The sequence below is a fragment of the Hypomesus transpacificus genome, chromosome 4 (assembly GCF_021917145.1).
Source record: "Hypomesus transpacificus isolate Combined female chromosome 4, fHypTra1, whole genome shotgun sequence".
In the NCBI taxonomy this organism is placed as follows: Eukaryota; Metazoa; Chordata; class Actinopteri; order Osmeriformes; family Osmeridae; genus Hypomesus; species Hypomesus transpacificus.
The window spans coordinates 8,650,757-8,677,760 of NC_061063.1; the positions used below are offsets into that span (position 1 = coordinate 8,650,757).

Below are 27,004 nucleotides of genomic sequence, written 5' to 3' on the forward strand. Positions count from 1 at the left end.
GTGCGGAAGCCTGCGCTTGCACATACACACATCCTCCAGGCCTGTCACCGGTAAAGGAGGAGGTGGACAAGTCAGCGGGCGCCGAGAATGTACAACAGTTCATCTGTGGTAACACACAGAGAGAAGACCATCCCCTGCCCTCCCACACACACACTACAGACCATCCCCTGCCCTCCCACACACACACTACAGACCATCCCCTGCCCTCCCACACACACACTACAGACCATCCCCTGCCCTCCCACACACACCCTACAGACCATCCCCTGCCCTCCCACACACACACTACAGACCATCCCCTGCCCTCCCACACACACACTACAGACCATCCCCTGCCCTCCCACACACACACTACAGACCATCCCCTGCCCTCCCACACACACACTACAGACCATCCCCTGCCCTCCCACACACACACCACAGATAACAAGATCTTAGTCACCATAAATCCAGAGAGAGAGGATTCGGACGCCCACATTGTTGAGGGAGCGGGGACAAGTGCAAAGATCACAGAGGGTGGCACACACACACACGCTACACACTGCATCACAGATAAAGTTGACTTTTCTGTCCCAGACCCAGATAGTGAAAACACACACACACTCCACGCCGTCAGAGAGGCTGCCCCCCCCCACACACTCACACACAACTCAGAGGCGCTATCCGAAACTATCACACACATTGAACCCATTGTGCTTGAGTCAGACACCCACTTTGTGGAGAGGGAAGTGATGAGTGGAGTGAGTCGTGAGGGGGGAGGGACTTTCCCTGGGCGTTCTGGGAGAGCCAGTCCGGACAGTGGAGTGACAGCTCAGGTGGCAGCTAAGCTGCCTGTCACAGAAACACACAAACACGCCTTCCCTGACACACTGGTGGAGAGAGAGGAGAGAGAGGACCGTTTTCCAGAAACAAACCTCAGCCAGCTTGCCAGGTAAGGGGATACCAATTCATTTCATTTGTCTGTTTTCTTGTACTGTACGTGTTTTTTGAAAGAGAGAGATGTCATTGCATAGTTTGGTGTAATCCTTCTATCTGCAATATCTTGTTCAACAGGAACTTGATCATGGTTAGGTCTTAACTGTTTATAGAATACTCCTGGATCAAATAGTTCAGTTGGTACCCAGTTGGAGGAAAGAGGATAAACTAAGTGTCAGACATCATGACAGTATGGTTATGGTAGCTGAATACTAGTTGAACAGGTCAGAGTTTAACTTATGTTGGCTCATCGCTTTACTACTTGTAAACTCTAAACTTGACCTGATAGGTATTCCAGGCACCATGGCAACAGCATTGTGCCTGTGTATGTGTGGGTGTGTGTTTACAAGTTTTTGTTCATTGTAACTCTTACCAGTTAATGTATTGACTCACTTAAATACTAGATATATACACATACTCTATGTATAATATATATCAAGTATTTAAGCAAGTCAATATATATATATATATATATATATATATATATATATATATATATATATATATATATACATATATAAGCAAAGGTTTGGACACATTTTCCCTTTTAATTGAAATGAAAATGAAAAACAATTAGGGATATTACAATAGAAAACAAGACGAGTATCGAAAAGTGACTGAGGGGTGATTTGAAGATACAGGATGAATTGGACATTGTCCCCTTGATCAACAAACTATGCCTCATCCCATCAGTATTTACTTAACCAAGTCTTTTTAGAACAGTAGGATATAATTGTTGTGATACAAGGCACTACATACTACATTTCTGGATAAGAGTGTCTGCTAAATGGCTAAATGTAACTATAAAGATTTTTAGGACAAAGTTGTTAGCCAACTAGGCCACTAGGTGGCGACAGACATCTAAAGTTCCTGCCTGACAGTGCATTGAAGTAATTCATCATCTGTCATGAAATGTCCTTCAAAAGATTAAGACTATTACATTTGTTGAATTTGCTGAGAATTTTGACATCTTCGCCGTCAATCCCATTTTGTAAAGAACGTATCACAATGTGAATCTCCTCACCAGTCAACAGAAGGTGAGCCTACGTCAGCCTTTTCTGTGTGTAGTTGTTAAAACTTGCCTAACTGTCAAGTCCTCTCTGTCTCTCCTGTGTAAGACAAACCTTCAGAGAACTCTTCACTGACACGCACACACACACTCACACACACTCTCTTAACAGGTGGGGTGGCTGGAGTTGCACTTTAAAATAACACATAGAAAGAAACCTGCAAAGCCACATATATCTGCCAACAGCTCCTTTTTAGTTATTAAAAGTGTTAGTGTTTTCTCCTCAAGCCATATACAAAGTATGTGTTTACAGCTGGTTTCCACCACTATCTTACCAGTCAGTTGAAGCCATTACTACGTTTTCCACTGCTTACTACTCCTATACAAGTTGTCAGTATTTATGGTTGATTGTCAATGCCGTCAGCCAGGCATAAGCAGACAGGTAGCTCAGTAATGTGTTAGTACAGCCCCATCCCTGCTCTGTGTCAGGTTGGGTTAGGTTGAAGTTCAAGTTGACCAGGTTAGTGCACTACTGCCTAACCACCACCAGGGGGCTACACGGTCATATCTGTTATCAAGACAAAACAAAGCCTTTGAACAACTTAACAGTTTATAAGAATCTTGGAATGTGACTTTTACCTGTAGTATCAGGTTCTGAATGTTTATATTGGCTGTTACATGTGTGCGCGCCTGCATTTGGGCAGTGAACATGCAAATGTCAATGTAGAGTGGGATGGTTTGACATTAAGATTAATTACGAAATCGTAATCGTAAGACGTAGGGGAGACCGGGGTTGGTTGGCTACAGGGGTTGGTTGGCACACAGCATTTTTGGGTCGTTTTGAAGGTCACAGAAACAAAATTGTAACATCAAAATGTTTGTTTTCTCGACCTGCACTCATCTACTATGTTAAAACATCTGAAAATCACAAACTGTTTTGGTGAGGGTAACATTTCACTTTTATAGTATCAAAAGTAAAAAAGTGGTCTGTGGACTGAATTTATTATAAAACTGTGTCAGCTAAAGATATTTAAAACATGTTACATGTAGTTAATAGACATAGGAATCAGCTACATTTTCATTTAAAATTTGAAAGTTTGTGATGAGTGATGGTAGATAGCCAACATAATTTAATCACAAAATTGGGTTAAATTTGAGCGGGGTTGGTTGGCACAGTGATTTTGAAGATATAGGAATTTAATCAAAAAGTGCTAAAACATGTATTATAAGTTTGATGGGGGAGAGGGGCTACTAAGAGGGCTACTGTTAGGATACTGTTGGGGTTATTATCCCTTTTAAATGTTGTCTAATAAGAATGTTGTTGTCAACATTCCGTTCTTCAGTCTTTTTGCCTGATTCTGAGGATTAGGCATAGGTTTAGGTTTAATACATACATTCCTTCTAATAAATTGCATAAAACATGTTATAGAATGATTAATTGGTTACACTCTTTTATTAAATGTTCAAATTGTTTCTATTGCTTGCTTCATTTTGTGTAACTATAGCATTTTAACATTGTGCCAACCAACCCCATATTGTGTGCCAACCAACCCCGTGATGGGGCTGGTTGGCACAAATGCACAACATGATTTAAATCTCAAATCACCACATTTAAAACAAATATTTGTGTACTTGTAAACGTATTTAATTATGGCTTAGACCATAACGTTTCATTTGCTGCTGGTTAGAATATTCTATCATAAATTATGCCAGAGAAATATGGCAGTCAGTGAAAAGTGTGCCAACCAACCCCGGTCTCCCCTACATGTTGAAACGGGTAAGTGCTATGTGTGGATGCCCTGCAGGGGAGGTGTGGTGGCAGAAATGAGCCCAGCTATGTACCCACCAGGATGGAGGGATGGAGAGAAAAAAGATAAGAGACAACATGGTTTCAAGATTCAAATCTAGCAAGCTTTAACTGTCAGTGATCGGTCTCTAGCGCTTATGTAATATGAAGGTGGGAGTGTCCTGTCAGAGGATGGAGCGTTGAGAGATGTAAAGAGAGTTCGATTCAGTTAAGGTTTAAGGACGAACGCTGTTGTTTTAGCTTTTTGCAAGTGAAGAATTTCTGAAGTGACATTTCACCACAAACTGACTTATTATTGGTGACTGGCCTCTTTGAATCCAAGCACTGCTCCAATGCTGTACGAAGAAGAAACCAAGAGATCTGAAGACTGCAAATGAACGTTTAGATCCCAATGAGACACATCATTACTTCTAAAATATAATCTGCCAAGAAATGTCACAATGGGGAACAAACTTGTTCGACGGGATCTTCTCCCTGATGACTTGACTCCTCAAGTGAGTTTAACCCATCATCATGTCAAATATGTTCCACACCCCGAGAGACAAGGCCCTTTACATAGTAATTACAGCACTAATGTGACCTATGAGCAACGAAACAGTGTGGCTGTTCACCCAACAGGTTTCACGCTTTTAATGTCAGTAGTGAATCACATTCGCGTTTACTCATTTGATCTCGTGACATGTTTCTGAACTTGTGCCCAAACAACTGAAGCCCATCCCCCGCCCCCATCCTCTAACCACAAAACTTCTACTGGCTCTCAAGGAAAGAAGAAAAAAAGTGAAGCCCATTGCCTATTTGCTTCCACCTGATAGACATTAATGAACGGAAAGTCTTCACTGCTGAAAAGTGCTTTGGTGTCAGAAGGGCTTTGTTGTGATGGAACGAGCGGACCCAAACTCACTGTAACCTTCGACTGTCAGCTGCTAGTTACTGTAGCTGCCTACACAGTTTCTGCTTGTCTAGGTCCTCCTGCTGTTCCTTTGCACTGTGGCCCAGTGTAATGTTCCCAGGCTGCACTACTAGCTTTTGTTAATTAATGCAGCAATGTTTAGGCTTTGAAAATAGTTTTTCATAATTTCTGTTAGTTTCAACAGTTTTCTTTTGTCCCTCTTCAATTGACATAGTCAGCCTAGATAATGAACACACCACAATGAAACATCTTCAACCAGCAACAATCATTAACTGGTGAGTGTCATCCTCTGTCCCCCAGGTCTGTGAATGCTTCAGCTGATCCCAGTCCAGCTGTGGAACAGCCTGGTTTACAGACTCAACTCATAAGAGCTGATTTGGATTCAGACGCAGAGATGAATTCCAGCTATGACATCCAGAGCACCTTAAGCAGCACGTTCACATTAAGGCCATCCCCCACCAGCGAGGGCTCACCCCCAAACGAATTCAAACACCGTATCCATAAAGTTTCTTTGGTGTCGGAGGATGCCTCGGCGAGTGCTGCTCCAGAGTCGGTGGACCTCCGTGGGATCAGGACGGACCCGGAGCCAGGTGGAGCGGAGGTGGACCTCCGTGGGATCAGGACGGACCCGGAGCCAGGTGGAGCGGAGGTGGACCTCCGTGGGATCAGGACGGACCCGGAGCCAGGTGGAGCGGAGGTGGACCTCCGTGGGATCAGGACGGACCCGGAGCCAGGTGGAGCGGAGGTGGACCTCCGTGGGATCAGGATGGACCCGGAGCCAGGTGGAGCAGAGGTGGGACCTCCAGCTGCAGGGTACAAGTGGAAGCAGTTTGATGTGGAGATCCCATCCACACCTGAGCCCACAGGAGAGGAATCTGATTTCCTGTCCAGCACCTCCTCCTCCCTTTCTCTGTCCCAGACTGGCCTGTACACACGACACCTGACCTACCCCTCCCCCCTCTCCCCGGAGACGCCCGGTCTCCACGGCAACATGGGCCGGCCAAGCGACAGTAGCAAAGTTCAGCTGAGTAGTGTGAGTAAGGCAGGGGGAGGGACCGGAGCAGAAGGGGGGTGGAGAAGTAGGAGGGACTGGGCGGAGCCAAAGGCACCTGCAGGAGAGGAGACCGGGGAGGGAGATAGAGAGGCAGTTGAGAGAGGGACGCAGTGGAACAAGTCTGGCTGGGACTCGCAACGACTCCCAGTGTCAGGCGTCTCGCCTGCTGCAGCCCATCACGGCCAAGATATCTACCACAAAGACTTCGCTTTCTCTGGAGTGTTCACGGCCACACGCGTGGAGCTCACCCCTGACCTCTCTCCGTCCTCCCCTTTGACCCCTGTGACCCCTGACCCCAGTTCCCCCTACCAGCAAGATATGGAGAACATGATGGGCACCCTGAAGAGCATGGACCGCCCCAAGAGATCATGTAGCCTGCGTGGGGTGCCCCCCTCCCTCTTCTCTTCCTTGCCCCCCATCGTGGAGGATGCCTTCAGCCCCAACTCAACCCTTGGACCTGCCACCACCCTTGCCCACTCCCCACCTGCCCCTGGAGCTCCCGACAAGGCCCATAATGGTGGGCCCCCCAGCAGCCTACCTGTTGACCTGGGAATCAAGTGGAGCTCACCCAAGGACAAGCTCTCCCCCCTGGAAATGATGAAGCTCCAGCAGAAGCAGGAGTCGGTTGGGGACAAAAACCCAGGCTTCATCCCCACAAGGAGGAGCACCCTGGGCTCGGATTCCTCCCATGACAGCTCCCCCTCATATCTGAACGGAGGAGGTGGCGGGGTCAATCCCCTGACCCCTGGATCCACCTCCCGACTGGACAACAGCTTCCTGTTCTCCGGCTATCGCCAGGGGTCCATGGAACAGCCCTCCATGGAGAACGACGAGGCCAAAGCCTATCTCTCCAGAGCGTCCTCGCTCTCGGACATCGGACCTTCGAATGACCGCTTGAGCTTCTCCTCCATCGGTATCCCCAAAACTGGCACAGGCACTGTTGCTGGCACTGGAACAGACAATACCGTCCCCTCCCGTTACGAGCGCTTGTCCTTCCTCGTGTCCTCCTCGTCCCTCACAGGGGCTCCCGACAGCAACTCTCGCATCAGCAGACCTTCGACTCTCCAGCTCCTCTCCTCCCCCACCTCGACCGGAGAGCGAACCTTCTCTTCCCCCTCACACCTGCACAGCCCCACAGCCCCCAGCGACCTGCAGCGCAACTTCTCCATGGAGGCCCTCACAGCCAGGTTCAACCACAACCAAGCCCAGAACCTGGCTCAGACCCAGGGCATGGGTGCCATGAATGGCATGGGTGGTAGTGTGGGCTCCATTGGCTCCATGGGGCTCCAGAGGAGCTTCAGCACTGAGGGGACCTCAGGTGGAGGAGGGACACTCCTCTTCAACAATGTCCATGGGGGCTCCCACTTTAACCCTGAGCCAGAACCAGAGAAGATCCAGATGGTGCCCAAGTACAGAGCCTTCCCTGATGCCTATGTAAGTACTGTCTCTCTTACATTGGGGGAAAGTGAACCGAGCGTACAGCATCAGTGATGATGGCAGTGTTTTTAAAAACCCGGGAAAAACTGTATGGTGTTGTTTAGCACTTTACATTTCATTACAAATGTTTAGCATTGAGAATTGTGTGCAAGGGTGCAACCATCTAAAGAGTGCCATTAATGATTGAGACACAGGACAGGGGTTCATTCAGATGAGATTCGTTCACGCTGGAGTAAGACATCTCAGAGTGAAGGGTCTGGATTTTCCTGTTCTGGTTGGATGGGAATGTCCCCCTCCTTTCCTGAGCACAGAGGCAGGTGTGAGAGTCCTGTAATGCTAGCTGGCTCTGAGGTGATGTGATACAATAGATCCGACCCTTCTACATTACCTCAGTCGGTCCACAATGCCTGCTCTCCCTGGCTCTGTTTACTGTACTCTAGTGTACAGTACTCCAGGGCTCCCTCCAACTGAGGGTTCTGACAAGCAACAGGCCTTCTTTATCCTGCTACTGTACTGTGGAACAATCACATGCATTGATACAGACAGCAGGTCACGTTGAATGCCAAGCAACATGCAGCTACTGTAGAAATATTCATCTTTTAAATATGTCTCATTCAAGTGGACGTTGACTCCTATTTAAAATACCATCAGTGTTTTACTGCACTGGGAAGCAGTGTCTTGTGTTCAGCTGTAAAGTTAATCTCCTGGAAACGTACTCTCATGTGTTTGAGTGTATGAGTACGTGACTACAGAATGTTCCTCTCCCATTCCATGCTTGTTGTGTGTGTGTGTCTCGCTGTGTGTGTGTTTGTGTGTATGTTTGTGTAAGTGTTCCAGATATCCAGTAGCCACCCCCCCAGGCCGCTGTTCACTGTCAGAGCAGGTCTCAGGTTTCTGAGTGTCACTGAGACATTGAGACTGCTACTGTTGTGCCAGCCATGCTGTGCCTGCTCTAAAACATCAGCAGCCAGTAGTATCCTGGTACTCCAGCTTTCAGGCCGGAATAGACTAACCCAGGCTAGGAACAGTCCAGACAGTTTAGGCCCGGTCAGACCACACTAGGGAGGACATGGTGAGCTGGCCTCTTATCATGTGGGTGTTGGCCGGTTACGAAGGGAGAGTTTTGTTTGACCGTTTACAGCCTCATCCTGGTTTCCCTATGTCAACTGAGAGAGAGAGAGAGAGAGAGAGAGAGAGAGAGAGAGAGAGAGAGAGAGAGAGAGAGAGAGAGAGACGATATAATGAAGTCATTCTGACATGCACTCACAGTGTTGGAGTGTCTGTGGTTTCTGGGACTTTCTCACACCCAGTAGACCTTAACCTGTGCTCCACCTGGCACAGAGAGAGGGCAGCCAGGCAGCCCCTACCTCTGACCAAACAAACCCCTGCATCTGAAAATATATTGTAGCATTTATTTTCAAATACATTTCAAATAATTTTCTCTGCTGGAAATTCATAAATGTTAATTGTCAAATAGGGAGAGTGGAGGGTCTTCTCCCAAAATGTCTAACTACATTATGGAATCTCTTGTGATTCCACCTGACTGTTTGATGATGAATTAGTCTCCCAGGCCTCCCTTCCCAACCTGTCTGCACACTGCAGCATCATTAGTGTTGGCGTGGCACTGACGCCTTGGCTGGACACTCCACCCTGCGTTTTACTCTAACTATCTAGTCCTGCAGATACATGCACACACACACTGCCACACCTCTGCCCTATGTCTCTGCTGTTTACCTTCTCTACTAACCTGTCTCGGTACTCTGAACTGAGTTGATGATTTGGCCTGCAGGAAGAGGAAGAGGAGGAATGAAAAACGTTTAGGTGTACTCCTCTTTCTTTCTCCTTTTGTCTTCCTGTTCATGTCTGTGCATGGTGTGGAAGGCACCGAGGCCTGCTGCCGAGACAGCATGTTCCCAGCCTCAGGGAGACTCGCTGTCTACCTGCCAGGCTGCCTGCCTGCCTGTCTAGCTGTCTCTTTATCTGTCTAGCTGTCTCTCTATCTACCTGTCTGCCCACCTCTCTGTTTGCCTGACCTGTATGTGTACCTGTCTAGCTCTCTCTCTATCTACCTGTCTGCCCACCTTGCTGTCTGCCTGGCCTGTCTGTGTACCTGTCTAGCTCTCTCTCTGTCTACCTGTCTGCCCACCTTGCTGTCTGCTTGGCCTGTCTGTTTACCTGTCTAGCTGTCTCCCTGCCTATCCCTACCCGTTGAGCTGCATGCCTGACCGAAGGCCGCTCTCCTCCAGGTTCACATCCCTTCTTAATTACTCAGCTCTGAACCACCTGTGAGTCAAACGGAGAGGCCAACTGATTTACCAGACAACCTATGAATCAGTTACCTTGACCTTCAACATCGCCTACGCATTTAGAGTCAGATCCCTGTGACTTCCCCTCTTTCATACACACGTACAGTAATCACCCCACTAATACTACACCCGATAGGGAATCTCGCCGTTGGTGGGCCCAATCCCAGTGGAGCGGAGACCCCAGCAGGATCCACCTATTGCCTAGTACAGCTGCAGCATCTGTCATCACTCTGCGTCTGGTTTGACTGCCTCACAGGGCTCTCTGGAGCTCTGCTTGTGTTGTTGTAACTGATCTCTGCTAACACGCTTGTGTGGCGTTGTGTTGGGCTTGTTGGTTACAACAACAGCGGTTGATGCTTCCTAGGGCTTCCGCCTGAGTGACATACGCCAATGTTGTGGTTGGTACCGGCCAGGTGAGGCCTGACAGTCTCTCAGTCTCAACAGGAGAAGCATGGAACACAAAACACCTGGAACATCTCCAAGAACCCTTAGACCAACATCTTACAAAGCCTACAAACCCAACACACCTTGGACAAACTCAAGTCTTTTGACACTATTCAATGATGCCTGCAAATCCCTTGCGATCTGTGACAAGTTGAGTCTGTGCTTTGACGTTTGCTTCTGGCATTGGAGACCCAGGCTTTCTGCATGGCACCATCAGATGTGCCTCATTCAGCTATTTGGCTCAGTACTTGCCTCTCTCTCATAGAGGCATTTCAGCATTGTGATACTATCTCGCGCTACTCATTATATTGTGTCAGAGATATTTCAGTCTCCTCTCCATCTTTTCAGCTCATTCTCACTGAGAACAGGAGCCATGTGTTTGTGTGTGTGCAGTCAAGTCAGGATGGATGGCGTTGAGGACATCTGACCCTAGTGAACAGGCCATGGAGGGACACACCGAGCCCTTTGGATGGAGAGCCCTGTGCTCTCTTGAGCTGCGATTTCCATGGTCGCTGCTTTGTGTTGAGAAAAGCTGTGTCATGTGATCCAGAGGAAAGTGCCGGAGAGAGGACAGAGCAGCCACCAGGACGCCAGTGACCCCCGCATTCACACACAAACATTCTGTGCTCTTATTTGTAAATGGACCGCCCCCCACCCCCCTCTGTTTGTACACATTCCAGCATACCAGACTTACCTCACAAACAGGTGTCTAAGAAGAGTGGCAGAAGAGGCTTGTAGTTTATCAACACCTCTCAAAGTGGTTGTTTAGATGTCAAAAATGTGCTCTTCTGCTCCCCAAGCCCCCTCCTTGTATTCAAAACATCCTGCTATACAGGTTTTGTTGATTGGAAGTCATGCACAGTTTGTTAGGTGTTAGGTATGTCTGTTTGTGTGTGTGCATTGTTGTATCAATTGTAACAGCTGGAATGGTGTTAAGTTAATGCATTCTAGCTGTGGTGAGTTTCCTTGTGTATCGCTTCTGTGTAGGATGACGGAAGAGACATGGTGTGTTAATCAGTAACGACTTAGTATTTAGAGAATATGTTGGAATTGTGTTGGATTGAGACACATTAAGCTTCGTAATCTCATTCAGTTGACACTGTGAGATGACAGGCAGTAGTGCAGCATGCCATGTTATGTGGTATATCACATAGCATGTCTGACTGAATGTATTTGAATGAGATCACTTGAAAGAACAACCTGTTTTCTCTCTGTTTGCAGCTCACCAAGGAGAAGGAGCATGGCAAGCTTAACCCCCGCCCAGGAAAGGTAAGTCTACAATGCAAAACAACCCAACTCTATCCCTTGCTTGAGAAAATCACACCTTTCTGTTCAGGTATTCATGTCACCCCCATTTAACACACATAACACACTGAGGAACACATGACGCCAGCTAAAAGACATTCCCTAACTGTAGCCTTCCCAATAACCGATAGTGACAGTTGCCATAGGCAACTGATTAACCTTTGTTGGACGTTTGAAGGTCAACCTACACTTACCTTGTGTGTAGCCATACCTAGTCTACTTTTTTACTGTGTTAAATACGTGGAAACCAACGGTCCATTTCCCATTGGGTGAGCCTGACAGCATTTCCCATTGGGTGAGCCTGACAACATTTCTAGTCACTCATTCTTATCAAATTATGCAAGAAACCTGTGCTCAACTTTGACATTAGGATAATTAAGTTTGATGTACTTTCATTCAGAATGTCAAACTTTCTTTGGCAGTCACTGCAGTATCTCACTTGCCAGGCCTTTTGTTTGAGCATCAGCCAATATACTTTTGATACATAAAAGCAATTACCCTGCTATTTTACTTGTCACATTCCTACACATATTTGCATATAGCAGATTGTGTGGGTGGTGCTTATATGTGTGTGTGTTTGTGCAAGTGGCTGTGTGTCTGTATAAGGGGGTTTAATTAAATGTCAAGCCTGTTCCTGCTTGCCATTGAAAGCCTGGTTTCAGTAAGTGAGTTCCCATACTGTAGGAGTACACCTGAAGGCTACACTGACCTTTAAGTTTCAATACTTCCTCCAAAGTTCTTTTCTAGCCTTTAGGCCTACACAGGAACAATGCACACTGGGTTCAATTGCTCTATGGATAGATTAACATACACATTTTTGACACTTGACACAGTTAACACACAAACTCGAGGCATTCTAAGTCCTGAGTCTGGGATACAGTCTGTACTGTGCTCTTCAGCTTCCAGTGAGGGGAGTGGATGTTGAGTACTGACATGACGTGTGTGTGTGTGTTCAGATGTTCATCTTCGACGAGGCTGGAATGTGCGGCCAGAGAATCGAGGTGCGCGGTGATGTCATCGACGCCACGCCCTGGCAGCTGCAGGAGACCATCTCCATCAGGGTGATCAGAGGAGGGTAGGTTGTGACGTGCACACGCACGCACGCGCCCACAGGCGTGTACACAACTGACTGACAGACTAATTGCACTTGCACGAACGACACGCTGCAAACACTCCACGCGCTTCTGATGCTTGCACTTTGCACACCATGCACACGCTCACACGCTCACACGCTGCCTGCAGCTGGGAACATTCAGTCAACCACAAGCACACTGTCAAATATTTGGCATGACAAAAGATCAGTTGGGTGTTCAGTAGCTCTGGTACAGGTCACGTAAACATTTAGTGTGCGTTGGTTGTCATGAAACACCTGAACCTGGTGAGATAACCTCTGGCATTACACGCCATGGTCCGGATGCAAACTACACGTGTATGAAAACAAGTTGAATTAAGCGGCATGAACTTACGTGTTTCGTGAAAGTACCTACTGCACAGAATATCTCTATTCTTTAAGTCTAACTTTATTTACACTTTTGAGGAGGTGTTTGATAATATACTCATGTCATGAAACTTGAAACTTGAATTTGAAACACACGCACACGCGTTCTCTCTGTCTTTGTCTCGCATACACACCTGTTTGTTCGCACACACACACACACCCACACACCTGAAACTACTTCTGGGTGGGTATTACTACCAACAAAGACTAGTTAATTCCCGGGCAATAGACAACATACATTACGCACTTACTTACTTTAGTTTTGGAAGTGTGTTACACAACAGCATGCTGTAAGATGGCCTATACTCGTGCATTGCTACGTATCATTGTTCCAGTATCAAGTGCGGCATATATTCCAGGCGCGGTTCATAGTAAGATTTACAAACACAAAGCTCCCTTTCTGGTGGGGTGCAGTTTATAGAAAATGCGGCTTATTTTCCGAAGAATACGGTACATGTTGGAAAAATTTAAGATGTAAAACATTTATCCTGTTTAAGAATGATTCTGTGTTCAGCATTCCTTGTGTGTAGAGAGAGGCCTACCCCCAAATCTGAACTTTGGTTAACACGAGGCAAACGTAAACAAGCTGACCAAGGCTGACCATTATTTTACTAGAGGTGCAATAAATAACCTTATCTGTGCTGAGTGAATCATATGGTCAAGCCTAGGGTCAGAGAACTCTGTAAGTTTCCACGCACACAGGTCTATCCAACACATGCTTTGTTGTGTGGTCTGTTTTCTCATTCAGTGGGGTGTTACTGATGTAACACTAGTCGAACACACTAGCACCAAACTGGATTACTGGATCTATACATGTAGTGTCTATATATACCATATTTCTTTGATTAAATGCTGCAGCGTTTATTCGAGGGCAGCATTTAATTATTAAGAGAGATTTAGTGAATTGTAGCTGCAGTGCGGCCATAGATAAACAAAGAAAAGACAAGGATGTCAAACACAAAGCCTAGTGTAAAATTGAAGCCCCCATTTACAATGCTTCGTTGCTGGCATTGTGACAAATGAATCACGCAGCCAATTAGACTGTTGTATCTATATATGTATAAAATACTGTGTTTTCTGATTTTTTGGTACAGCGTTTAATCGAGGACGGCGTTTATTGCACAATGTTCATTTTTGGTGCAGCGTTTATTCGAGGGCGGCGTTTATTTGAGGGTGACATTTAATTGAAGAAATACAGTACTTTAAGTGTTTTTTTATTGTGTTATGATGAGTTGAATATCAAAGTGCATAAACTGGTCAAAGTGTGTCATTGGACATATGTACATGAAAAGCCATGTGCCTGTTATGTCTTTGAAGTGTCTCCAGAGGTGCAAATTATTGTTTTTATTGGACGCATAATTCTCATCCGTCTGAACTAGTCTGACTCACCCATGCCTGTGGACACCATGCCCCTCTATGTCTCTGTCTCTTTCTCTCACTCCATCACGCTCTCTCTCCCTCACTCTATTTAGCTGTCATTCTCGCTCTGTCTCACTCTGTGTCTTTCTCTCCCTCTCTCTGTCCCTCTCTCCCCTCCCTTTCTCTCTCCCTCTCTCTCTCCCTCTCTCCCCTGAGGCCTAGAGCTTGTGAGGAGTATTAATCCGTCTTTCATTAGCATCTCATACTATAGCATGCAAGGAGGAGGTTCAATGTACCATAGCAGGTGTGTGTGTGTGCGTGTGTGTATGTGTGTGTGTGTTCTGAACATGGGTGTGAGGTGCGTAGTTACGTGGATGTTTGTTGAACACTTCCATAACCATCTGTTAGCATATCCTACCATCTAATGGCTGACATCAACATCATCTTCAGGGTGCCTTCTCAGGATTTGTTTCTAAACGCCACAACACGAAACACCGAAACACGTTGGATTGCACCTTGATTACGGAGCTTCAACTTCTTGCTTCATGTCTCTCGCTCTCTGTCTCTCTGGCTTTCTTTCTGTGTAGCTGGGTGCTGTATGAGAAGCCCAACTTCAAAGGGGAGAAGATAGCTCTGGACGAGGGGGACATCGAGATCACCTACCCCTTCGGCCCCCCAGAGGAGGGGATGGAGGACGGACAGCAGCAGCAGCAGCAGAGCGGACAGACCGCCCAGAGGGAGCAGAACGGGACGAGGGAGCAGAATGGAGAGAAGGAGAACGGGGAGAAGGAGAACGGGGGCCAGGAGGGAGAGGAAGGAAACACTATTCCTGTCAGGAGGTTCATCATAGGATCTATCCGCAGAGCTGTCAGAGTAAGAGACGTCCAGCTCATACACACCCATTCAAACTTGATGTCACCTTTTTCCAATGTGTAGCGCCCTCTAGTGTCTGTGACGATCCTAGCACATCTACGTCACAGCTACAGGGTCTCTGGAAGTCATCACTGTAACGTGTGTCGATCAATTTGCCTCCCTCGCCAGGACTACAGTGTTCCAGAGATCAGCCTGTTCCCAGAGGAGAACGCCGAGGGGAAGAAGGTCACTTTCAGGGACACCTGCGAAGACGCCAGGATCTTCGGCTTCCCCATCAAGGCCAACTCCATCATCATCAACGCTGGACTGTGAGTTCCAGTTATCTCGTGTGTAGCTAGCTAGCAGTGGAAGGGCTCTCTGGGTGGAGGAGTTCTATAGTGAAAGTATTCTGTGTGCTCCCCCCCCCCCCTCCCCAGGTGGCTAGTGTATGCCGAGCCCTTCTTCCAGGGTATCCCCAAGGTCCTGGAGGTGGGGGGGTTCCACAACCCTGCAGCCTGGGGCGTGGAGCAGCCCTACGTGGGCTCAGTACACCCCCTCAAAATAGTGAGAGCCTCTCGTTATTCCTTCTGGAGCCAGAGATCTGTAGCAATATCACTCTATTGTTGTTAGCTAGTTATGGAAGTTGACCATGCTGTCTCCTATTGCAGGGTGAACCGAGAGTGGAGAAGCCCAACGAGGCGAAGGTGAGAACTTACACCAGTAACAGCTGATCCAAACACAGATCTTCCCACTTTGGCACTGGAGCTCAGACTGAGAGACAGTACAGTAGCATGACATATATAAATATGTTTGTTATAAATAGTGGATCTTCTTCTGCTGTTTGCTCTGGACTTCTATGCTAACTTGTGTGTGTGTGTGTATGTTTGTGTCTAGCTGGTGATCTATGAGAAACCTTACTTCACTGGCAAGACCAGGACCATCTATTCCAACATGAAGGACTTCATGACCAGAGTGGAGCGCAGTCAGATTGCCTTCATGTACAGCGCTGGTTCCATCAAAGTACAGGGAGGATGGTGAGCAACAAAAACACTGATGAACTTCGATCTTCATGCAGTGAATCTTTAGGATCTCCATGTAGAGATCAAATATATTTACCTATAAACGAAAAAAATACATTGCTTGTGTGTTAATGTGTGTGTTTGTATCTCGTTGTGTGTGTCTCTTAGTGTGTGTGTTTGTGTTTTGTCTCACATCCTGTCTCTGTCTCCTCCTAGCTGGGTGGGGCATGAGAAGGAGGGTTTCCGTGGCTACCAGTATCTGTTGGAGGAGGGGGAGTACCACGACTGGAGGGTGTGGGGGGGTCACAACGCTGAGCTACGCTCCATCAGAGTCCTGAGGGCGGTGAGTGACCACGCCATGGACTGTACCATTACCAAACCCCCCTGTCACTAGTTAATAGTGACAACCGGTCATGTGAAAACAGCATTCTCAAATCCTTTCGTTGCTCATTTCAACTGTCAAAAAGTCAATAGGTCCCAAGCACATAAATAGAACACAGTTTTCATCCCTTGTTGTTTTTGCTACCTGGTTTTAGTCATAAGTCACATGCAGCCAGTTTGTTTCAGTTACCTCACCACACAACATCCTTGTGACCCCTGACCTCTGTTTGCCTGACCCTCTACAGGACCTGACGGAACCCATGCTGGTGATGTTTGAGCAGCCAGAAGGCGAGGCGGAGGAGGGGCAGCAGGAGGAGGAGAACAGCTTTGAGGTGACGGAGGCTATCCCTGACGTGGAGCTGTTTGGTTACCGCCCCACCACGCGCTCCATCAACATCCTAAGCGGAGCGTACGTCCACACACCCCGCCCTGACCATGCACACGAGACTGAGATTTGGGGGGAATGTCCGAGTGGAGGTTTTACAGCTGTACCACAGATCTCTGCTTCTGAATGTTTAAGAGTGAACGGGGGTTATGAGTGAAAATGTGGGGGGTTTGGGATGGAAACACCTGCTCTTTCTTCATCTCCTCTCCCTCCTCTCTTCATTTCCTCCTCCCTCCAGATGGGTTGCCTACTCCCATGTGGACTACTCTGGCGAGCAGTACATCCTGGAGAAAGGTTTCTATAACAACTGCGCCGACTGGGGTTCCCAGGACAACCGCATATGTTCCATACAGCCCATCCTACTGGTGAGGAACCCCAGAGGTGGTGGAGGGAGGGAGGGAGGGAGGGAGGGAGGGAGGGAGTGAGAGAGGGAGGGAGGGAGGGAGGGAGGGAGGGAGGGAGGGAGGGAGGGAGGGAGGGAGGGAGGGAGGGAGGGAGGGAGGGAGGGAGGGAGGGAGGGAGGGAGGGAGGGAGGGAGGGAGGGAGGGAAGATGAAAAGTCTGGGCTCTAACATGAAGTGTGTGTGTGTCTTCTTCAGGCTGCCGGTGAAAGCCATGGTTCCAGGAATGAGGTGAGAAAGCCTGATCCCTGTCCTCAAAGCTCCAGTGCCTCACACAGTGCATGGAACCTAGTACAGTAATAACAGTTAGACACTGTCGCCATCTGATGGGGATTATTATATTGCACGTAACCACCAGCTCAACATCCAGTAGAGAGAGAAGTATCTGCGTGTGTACCAGTCCAATGCATGTCTGTGCGTGTGTCATCAGGTGGTCCTCTACTCTGAGACAGACTTCCAGGGAGAGTGTCACATGTATGACGAGGCCCAAGAGACTCTCGCTGACAGACTGCTGGCCAAGTCCTGCAGAGTCATGGGAGGAAGGTGAGGAAGGCCAGGAGGAGGGAGAGGAGGGGGGGGGGGGGTTGGTTAGAGGCAGAACAGACATTGCAAAGGGTACAAAAAATCGAAATGAAGACATTTTTCTTATTATGTGAATGGGTTAGGGTATTTTTTGTCATGCTTGTCTGTTCTTGGCCATGCTAAACAATGACTGAGTTTGACTCTGTGTGTGTGTGTGTGTGTTGGCAGCTGGGTTATGTATGACGCAAAGAGCTACAAAGGGGACTTGTACGTGCTTTCAGAGGGAGACTACCCCAACTTCAGCAGCATGGGCTGTCCCTCTAGCTACGTGATCCGCTCCCTCAAACCTGTTCCTCAGGTCAGAACCCTCACCGGGACTCCTGGACTGTTCTCAAACACTCTTGTGCCTTTCTGTTTCCTTGGAATTCTTACCGGTACATTCCATTGTTTCACTTTGTGCGATCCTTACTGAGAATTCTACCCCCCCGCCCCCCCCCTTGCCCCTCCCTCCCACACAGATGCTCTCGTTGCCCTCCATCTCTCTGTTTGGCCTGGAGTGTCTGGAAGGTCGTGAGATCACCATAGACACAGACATGGTCAACATGCTGGAGGAAGGCTACAACAACCACACCCTGTCTCTCAGGGTCAACAGCGGCAGGTCAGTGCCTTGTATGTGTGTGTGTGTGTGTGCTGGCGTTAATGTGTGTGTTCCAAATCGGATTACGATGAGTAACTTTGCTGCTTGTATTTGCCGTCCCATCACAAACCACTGATGCTGTGGTGCGTGTTATGTGTCCTCCGTACAGCTGGGTGGTGTGTGAGCACAGTAACTACCGGGGCCGTCAGTTCTTGCTGGAGACCATAGAGATTCCTAACTGGCCCAAGTTCAGCCAGCTGCACACCATAGGCTCCATGTACCCTGTGCGACAGGTCAGTGGTTCACTATGGCCCTGTTCCTCAAAAATAGCGGCATACACACATCTAACAGGATTTTACGCTGACTACTGACTACCATCTTGTGGTAGTAATAGTAGTCCATCGTGAAATGTTTATTTTCTTTTTGGCAGAGGCGGCGCTTCTTCCGTATCAAGAATAAAGAGCGAGGTCACTTCCTGTCGATCCAAGGAGGCGTAGAGGAGTTGAAGTCGGGGCGGGTGGTAGTGATGGAGACGGTGGAGGGAATGAGCGAAATCTGGTTCTACCAGGACGGACTGATCAAGAACAAGGTAGCCATGCGCACACACACTCACGCACGCACACACACTGTTGAATCACTGCCTGTCTTGTTGGAGGATCCTGAGAAGCCAAACAGTGTTTTGGAATCAATTCCTACAATATGTGAATGATGTTTGGATGTAATTGTAGACGGATTATTACGGAAAGTATTAGCACTTTCAAGATTGTGCTTGTGTGGTCTGACTACTTCCCCCCTCCCCCCAGCTGGCTCCCTCCATGAGTCTCCAGGTGATGGGCAACGTGGAGGCGGGGGCCAAGGTGGTGCTGTGGTCAGAGACCCGCCAGCCGGTCCAGACCTGGTCTGCCCAGATGAGCGGGGCCGTGGTCAGCCTCACCTTCCCTGGCATGGTGCTTGACATCAAAGGTATCACAGATACAGAGCAGACCCACCCAGCACTGAATCGAATGTCAGGTTACTTATTAAGTTTGATTTGGGTTATGTTGACATTAATAACTTAATCACCTGTGTCCCTCTCTGCCCGTCTCCAGGAGGTAAGACCTATGACAAGAACTTTGCAGTGATCATGCCGAAGAGTGAGGAGAGACCCTGCCAGCAATGGGAGCTAGAGATTCTGTAACGTCACAGCAACCTTCCCTCAACCTGGCAGCAACAAACCCTGGCAACCAACCTGCCAACTTTTCTTGAGCTTTACATCGGCAGTCACTCAAACATTTATCAAGTTACTCCTCCTTTAACTTGGAGTCAACCATCTCACGCCACCCACCTGTCTTCAATATCCCGCAAAGTTTTTGATCACATAAATCTTTCTCAACTGCTCAGAACTTGTGTGTGAGTTTGTGAATATGGATTCAGTCTGTAGAGGGCGCTGCAGACTCTGCTCCAAGATAGACACTCCCCACACTAAGGCAGACTGCTGCTAACCCAGAGAAGGTACGGGCTAAACTATGCAACCAGTTGGAAGTTGTTGTTCGACATGGAGTCAGATGTGGTGGGCAAATTTTACATGCGTGGACTGCATGAGACTTGAAAAGATCTAGCAAAAATGGGGTCAAACCCAACTTTGTGGAGAACAGACAAGAACCTTTTTACCCTTGACTTTGGGGGTTTTCTGTTTACATTTTACATTTAGTCATTTAGCAGACGCTCTTATCCAGAGCGACTTAGAGTAAGTACAGGGACATTCCCCCCAAGGCAAGTAGGTTGAAGTGCCTTGCCCAAGGACACAACGTCATTTGGCACAGCGGGGAATCAATCTGGCATCCTTCTGATTACTAGCCCGACTCCCTCACCGCTCAGCCATCTGACTCCCTCACTGACTTTACAGTGCTGTAGCTATGATGGTCTGCTGTACTTGTAACATTTTGCTCTCACCACTCTATAGGTTGCTTCAGTTTCAAACCACTTAAATGTGTCTACCCCCTTATCTATGAAGTTATCAACTGTATAAGGTTCAACAAGTTTTTTTATTCATTAGTTGAAAACATGATTAAAGTCTTATCTGTCTATATAATGTACTTTATCATGTATGGATGGGAAATATGACCAAATGAAGCTTTTCCTAATGTAAAGTAATGCTATGGGGATTTGGCTGCTCTTACAGTTGATGGCATTCTGTCAGAGTTGGTGTGTATGTTTATGCAAAGGGTGATGTTTTATAGATGTCATACATAAACAATATGGTCAACAAACCCTTTGAATACACAACATGTTACATCATTTTCTGTACAGCACCCAGTGCCTCCCCTCTGTGTTGATATTGAGGTATTTTGTGAAATGTATTATAACAGGGAGTGGTTTTAAAATATCTAATAAAGATACTAAATTAAATCAACTGGATTGTTTATCTACAATTGTATAATGATTGTGGCAAAACCTATCAAATTCTTGAACTCCAGAAAGACTTAAGCATTTGCTATTGCGTCAACCAATGGGGATCATTATAAATTAACAATAAACATCAAATTCATACTGATTAGCTTTCAAGCATAGGAACAACTACTTGCTGTCAATCGATACCTCTGAGTACATCTAGTTCTTTAGATAGTAAAGCCATGCCTCTTGTGCTTCTCTGACATTATCTACAAGTTCTCTCTGTTTTCAAACTTTTTGAAATGGAACTGGTATCGCATGATGTGAAATGGTTTGGCTTAACGATGCCTGAAATCAAATTAGAGGCAACCCAAACTGTCAAAAAACATTGTAAACAACCATGATATCCTAGTATGTTACGGCATGTTCCCTGTGCTGGTGAGATACTCTATCTTTAGCTTAGTATTTATCTGGTATCTTAGACAGTCAAAGAGTCAATGCTGACAGACGAGTTGACTTTGACATTCAGTTCAATCCAATACACTTGTCCACGTCTACCGTGCAGGTTCCGTCCAACCTGCGCCAGGTTGAACTGAGATATTCAGGAGCAGACAGCCCCCTCTGTAACCTACCCTCACTTTCTGTTGAACAGCTCTTTGTTGCATTCTTCCTCCTCTGCTCCTTTCAGTGACAGTTAAGGGTTTTGGTATCACGGGGATACATACTGAAACTTCTTTAACGTCCGTCTAAAAATATTGAAACAAAAGCCAAACTCTGAGTTCACCTGGTTTCTTTCCAGAATCTGGACTTAGAACTCAGCAAAGATAACTCAACTGACAAATACGAGACAGGAATCTTCTTTACTTTTGAGCAAGCCTTATCTTGTTCAACTTGTCTTGACCCTGAAACCAAAAACTTGGTGTCATGATCTTGGTTGGTATGTGGCCAGGTAAGTATTATAATCAGATAGCATACAGCTTGATGCTGTGGACAATATAATTTCATTTCAAACAAACCTGCTCGGATAAAAATATTCACACAACATCAAACCTTCTCATATTCAGAGCTCCAGACTCAAATAGGGTTTTACAGAAGCCCTTCAGCCCAATCTACCGGTGCTGATTTCAGAGTCATTTCTATGGCAAGGGTCTCTCACAGCAAACTTGATTCCACCTTCATTTGGAATGCAAGAACTGTACGCATGGTTTCCCTTAGCAACCTAGCCCACCAATGAACATGGCCCATGTGGGAGGTTTCTAAACCCTCATTGGCCCGAAAGGAAAATCTTGAGGGGATCTGGTTTATTTCAAAAGGTAGTTTGTTGACATAAGAGTGGAACAAAGATACAACACTGATAAGGAAGGTGGTCCACCACAGACACCTGCTCACATTTCAGTCTGACATAGATGCTCTCCTTCTACACAGCATACTTCAGCCTTGGTCACAGGTAGGAAATCATACCCTCTTATGTGTTTTATACATTAATATAAAATATCTGCCGCACAGTTTTGTCATAATAAAGCCATTCTCTGTGTTTCTGCTTAAAACATTGAGGATGTGTAGAACTGGGGAAAAAACTCAAATCTTCATACCATTGTTTGATTGTGAAATGTTATCATACTTTATTATATTAGTCATGATCTAAAGAAAATGAAATACTTATTATGCTTGACATTATCACATTAATCATATTTGTGTGTGTGTGTGTGTGTGTGTACGTCCTTCTCCTCTTTCAGTTGAAGATCAGCTATGGACTCAATATTTCTGACATCTTCTGTGAGTGATGACATCCTCTCTCTCAGTCTTTCTTTCATTCTTATTTTCTCCAGGACATTCTGTCCTCTCATTCCACCACCCCCATTTTCATTCCATCTTGCATTGTAGAAATTCCTCAGGGTAAAAGTCAAGGTTATCTCATCAACTGTTGTCTTCTTTTTGCCGCTGTCTCTTCTCCTTTCCATCTGCGTGATGGATCTACGACGGAATGTCATCTGGGCCTGTCTCTTCCTCTCTCTCTCTCTCTCTCTCTCTCTCTCTCTCTCTCTCTCTCTCTCTCTCTCTCTCTCTCTCTCTCTCTCTCTCTCTCTCCCTCTCCTCTCTCTCTCTCTCTCTCTCTCTCTCTCTCTCTCTCTCTCTCTCTCTCTCCCTCCCTCTCCCTCTCTCTCTCTCTCTCTCTCTCTCTCTCTCTCTCTGTCTGTCTGTCTGTCTGTCTGTCTGTCTGTCTGTCTGTCTGTCTGTCTGTCTGTCTGTCTGTCTCTCTTCATGTCTCTCTCTCCATGTCCATGTCTCGGTCTTTCCAGGATATGTCCTGGGGTTCCCTGGGGACCGTGAGGTCCTACTCAAACTTCCACGCTGACAGGGACGCGCTGGAGATCCAAACCGCCCTGGAGCAGAAAGGTGCATTCTGGGTTGTCAAATGAACTCCAGAAGCTTATGCTTACAGTAAAGTCTCTGTGTTACAGTAAATTAGACACATACTGAAAACACAAGCTTGACAAACAGTAGATGCATTTGAAATATATCATTATTCGTTTTGATTACTTCCATGCATACTCTTAGTGTCTCGTGTGAGTGTAACTTTAGCCCTTCGGTGCAGATGCCAACAACCTGGTCCGAATCTTGACTAACAGGAGCAATGCCCAGAGGCAGCAGATCTTGGAAGTTTACCAGTCCATCACTGAGAAGGTATCTGTTCAGACACACCTCAACACATTCCTTCAGAGGCCTCATTATGCCTCAGATTGAGAGGTTTTCCTCAATATCATACACACATCTGTAGCACTGTATTGCTCTGTCTCTGTTTCTCATGCAAAGTAAATTAAGTCTCCCACCAGAAGCCTTGACAGTCTCTGATTATGTCTCTCTGCCTTTCTCTCTCTGCCTGTCTCTCTCTGCCTGTCTTTCTCTGACTGTCTCTCCCTGACTGTCTCTCTGCCTGTCTCTCTGCCTGTCTCTCTCTGACTGTCTTTCTCTGCCTGTGTCTCTCTGCCTGTCTCTCTGACTGTGTCTCTCTGACGGTATCTCTCTGATGGCCTTTCTTTGACTGTGTCTCTCTGACGGCCTCTCTCTGCCTGTCTCTCTCTCTGACTGTGCCTCTCTGACTGTGTGTGTCTCTCTGACTGTGTGTGGTGTGTTGGCCCAGGACTTGGTTGCTGGGGTGAAGAAGGCTGTGTCTGGAGACCTGGCCACTCTGCTGCTGGGCCTCATGATGACCCCTCTGCACTTCCAGGCTCACCGCTTACGCATGGCAATGGAGGTGTGTTTGTGTATTTTGTGTGTCTGTGTGTGTGTATGTGTCTGTGTGTTTTATCTATGTGTTTTTGATGTGTGTACATTTGTGTGTGTGCGTGTGTGGTATGTTTATGTGTGTGGGTGTGTGTGTTTACACAGGGCTTGGGCACAGATGAGGAAACTCTGCTGGAAATCCTGTGCACCACATCCAGTCAGCAGCTCAAAGACATCTCTGCTGCTTACAACACCAGTAGGCCCCAACCCTGGAAACCACACAAAAACACACAATCCCTGATAATGTATCTTATTGCTGATATAAAGAGATGATAGCTGACTCTAATCACTGGTGAAACACATTGAAATACTGGAAGTGCTTGCAGGGGCCTGAATGACAGGAGGTGATGTTGTGGTGTTTTAGTGTTCCAGAAAGATCTGGAGAAGGATCTGAAGGGAGAGAGCAGTGGTGACTTCACCAAGCTGCTCATGGCTCTGCTCAGGGTAACAGCTCCCCTGTCTCTTGCATTCCTACTAATCATGATCGTATATCTTTTGAAATTCTCACTGTCTTTATTTCTTTCTTTCTTTATTTCTCTCTCTCTCTCCCTCTCTCTCTCTCTCTCTCTCTCTCTCTCTCTCTCTCTCTCTCTCTCTCTCTCTCTCTTTACAGAGAGAGGAAAGTGTTGGTGGACTACAAACAGACACAGAGGTAAGGATCTCCTATATAGTATGACATCACATACTGATTCTGCCATGATGTGTGTACTTATCGTGTGTGTGTGTGTGTGTGTGTGTACTGTGCTTGCTACAGGCTCTCTCTCAAGCTCTTGATGCTAAGAAGGCAGACCCCTGGATTGCCATATTGACTACTAGAAACCCAGACCACCTCAATAAAGGTAATGTGCTTGTGTCTGTTTTTGTCTCTGTGTGTGTCTTTGGTCAAGTAAATGTTGCGAAAATGTTGCGAAAATTCAAATATATTCAAATATACGCTGCAGCAGTGTGCTAGGTACACAACTGAACTTATTTTTTTCTTCCTGACTGAAAGCTTTGTTTGTGCCTGGTTGTGTGTGCAGTGTTGAACAGGCTGGAAAGTGAGAGGGAACAAATGGTGGATGAAGCTCTTCAGAAACGGTTCAGTGGTGACCTGAGACTGGGCCTGCAAACATTAGGTAAAGTATATGGGTTGGTGTTGGTATTAATTGACAGTTCCTGACAACTGTAGATCAGTCAACAGATAGCAGAGTACAGTACATAGGAAGGCGGAATGTGTGAAGGAGTGTATGTGTGTGTGTGTGTGTGTGTGTCCGTGTGCGTGTGTTTGTGCCTCTTCTTACTGCTTTTTCCCCTTTTGTCCCCTGTACCCTGTGGGTGTGCATGTGTTGCTCGCTCGCAGTGTGCTGCATAAGAAATCCTCATCTGTACCTAGCCCAAAGACTGGAGAATATGAAGGTGAGACCTTATGGAAATCTCCATCGTTGACCGGCAGGTAGAAAATGTTGTGCCGGACAGGTCATCAGATTATTCAGTCATGTTTTTCAATGTCAGTGCCGGTAGATGTTTCACCGGGGACTGTTGGGTGTGTCCTGACCCCTGCAGACTGCCGTGGTACAGGGGGTGATGGTGACCCACTGTGAGGAGGACCTGCTGTGTGTGAGAGCAGCCTTCCTCAGGAAGACCGGCACCTCGCTCTACACCGCCCTGCAGGTATGACATGGTGTGCACACACACACATGCACACATATAACCCACCCCCACACACATACACACACACACACACACACACATACAGACATGAGCGCATACTCTCATGTGTCCACAAGCAAATACACGCATTTAATCATCGGCCTTAAAAATTATCAATGAAGCTTTAAATCGAGTTTAAATCAAGTTTAATCTAAAACTACTTCTGCATTTTTCCACAGAAACCATTCACAGGGGAGCACCTGCAGGCTCTGCTGGGTATCTGTCGATCTGAGGACTAACGTTCCTTCATCATTTTTTGTTCCTTTAATTTTGGAAGTTTCCTGTGCTGTCTCAGTCTTTGATAATGGCATACACAAAACAAGAAAATAAACATGATCATCCTTCTCAGATTTAGGATAATTCTCAGGTGTCATAGCAAACATTTGGGCTTGAATTTACTGACATAAAAAAAACTTTATTTGAAATATACAGTAGTTAGCAAATTCAATAATAATATACAATAATTATCAAGTTTACATTTACACATTTTGGATGCACACTTCAAGAAGCCTATTTCAAAGGACACTGGAGGTCAAACATCCATATCAAATAAATACAGATCTGTTGACTGAAAAATTTCTGCACAAGGACAACAGTCTAAAATATCACAAGCAGTTTCCCATTTCACATTGTGTTCTTTTTCACTAAAGATTAACCTGAGTCTAAAAACGAACCCGGATCCAGACATACAGAAAAATGTACTCTTGGAAAAACACGTTTGTTTAAATTCACCACCACGCCAACTCCTGTCTATTTGGCCTGTGCACTATGCCTGCAGATCCCGAGGGGACATTGGGTTATTAGTGCCAGAGCATGTAGAGCAATAGAAGCACCATAGAGCTTGTCAGAGATGCCCTGGCCACAGGGCTGACTCCATTGGACGTGGTGGATGGGACAGTGGTGAGGGTTGTTGGGGGGGCAGTGGTGGAGGTTGGTGGGGGGGCAGCGGTGGAGGTTGGTGGGGGGGCAGCTGTGGAGGTTGGTGGGGGGGCAGCGGTGGAGATTGGTGGGGGGGCAGCTGTGGAGGTTGGTGGGGGGGCAGTGGTGGTGGTTGGTGGGGGGGCAGCTGTGGAGGTTGGTGGGGGGGCAGCTGTGGAGGTTGGTGGGGGGGCAGTGGTGGTGGTTGGTGGGGGGGCAGCAGTGGAGGTTGATGGTGGGGCAGCGGTGGAGGTTGGTGGGGGGGCAGCTGTGGAGGTTGGTGGGGGGGCAGCGGTGGAGGCAGTGGTGGTAGTTGGGGCAGGAGGCAGAGTGGTGGAGGTGGATGCTGGTGGGGGTGTCGTAATGGTCGTGGGAGCAGTGGTGGAAGGTGCAGGTGAGCTGCCTGAATCCTGTTTTAGAGAGAGATAAGAGACCACAGTCA

General features: G+C 47.0%; 2 protein-coding genes across 5 annotated transcripts; both read left to right on the forward strand.

Moving 5' to 3' along the window:
- The first annotated feature begins 397 nt into the window (after positions 1–397).
- Positions 398–20,692, forward strand: crybg2 (crystallin beta-gamma domain containing 2). 3 transcript variants are annotated; one of them, XM_047018599.1, is made up of 21 exons: positions 398–931; positions 5,002–5,435; positions 5,484–7,189; positions 11,164–11,211; positions 12,204–12,322; positions 14,692–14,977; positions 15,146–15,285; positions 15,394–15,520; positions 15,625–15,660; positions 15,851–15,990; positions 16,192–16,318; positions 16,602–16,765; positions 16,980–17,106; positions 17,340–17,372; positions 17,572–17,684; positions 17,892–18,021; positions 18,182–18,321; positions 18,470–18,593; positions 18,731–18,889; positions 19,104–19,263; positions 19,389–20,692. In XM_047018599.1, the coding sequence occupies exons 1-21, from the start codon at positions 732–734 to the stop codon at positions 19,475–19,477; spliced, it is 4,602 nt and encodes a 1,533-aa protein (XP_046874555.1). In that variant the 5' UTR covers positions 398–731; the 3' UTR covers positions 19,478–20,692. The 3 variants fall into 3 exon arrangements, with proteins under 3 accessions (XP_046874555.1, XP_046874554.1, XP_046874553.1); XM_047018598.1 differs by having other exon boundaries at positions 5,002–5,254; positions 5,303–7,189; XM_047018597.1 differs by having other exon boundaries at positions 399–931; positions 5,002–7,189.
- A 1,299-nt stretch (positions 20,693–21,991) lies between these two features.
- Positions 21,992–26,004, forward strand: anxa14 (annexin A14). Of its 2 annotated transcripts, none has more exons than XM_047018600.1 (13): positions 21,992–22,117; positions 22,407–22,446; positions 22,971–23,067; positions 23,267–23,355; positions 23,807–23,926; positions 24,061–24,151; positions 24,320–24,399; positions 24,569–24,607; positions 24,710–24,794; positions 24,975–25,070; positions 25,295–25,350; positions 25,498–25,605; positions 25,824–26,004. In XM_047018600.1, the coding sequence occupies exons 2-13, from the start codon at positions 22,420–22,422 to the stop codon at positions 25,881–25,883; spliced, it is 948 nt and encodes a 315-aa protein (XP_046874556.1). In that variant the 5' UTR covers positions 21,992–22,117; positions 22,407–22,419; the 3' UTR covers positions 25,884–26,004. The 2 variants fall into 2 exon arrangements, with proteins under 2 accessions (XP_046874556.1, XP_046874557.1); XM_047018601.1 differs by having other exon boundaries at positions 21,993–22,117; positions 23,813–23,926.
- The last annotated feature ends 1,000 nt before the right edge of the window (positions 26,005–27,004 follow it).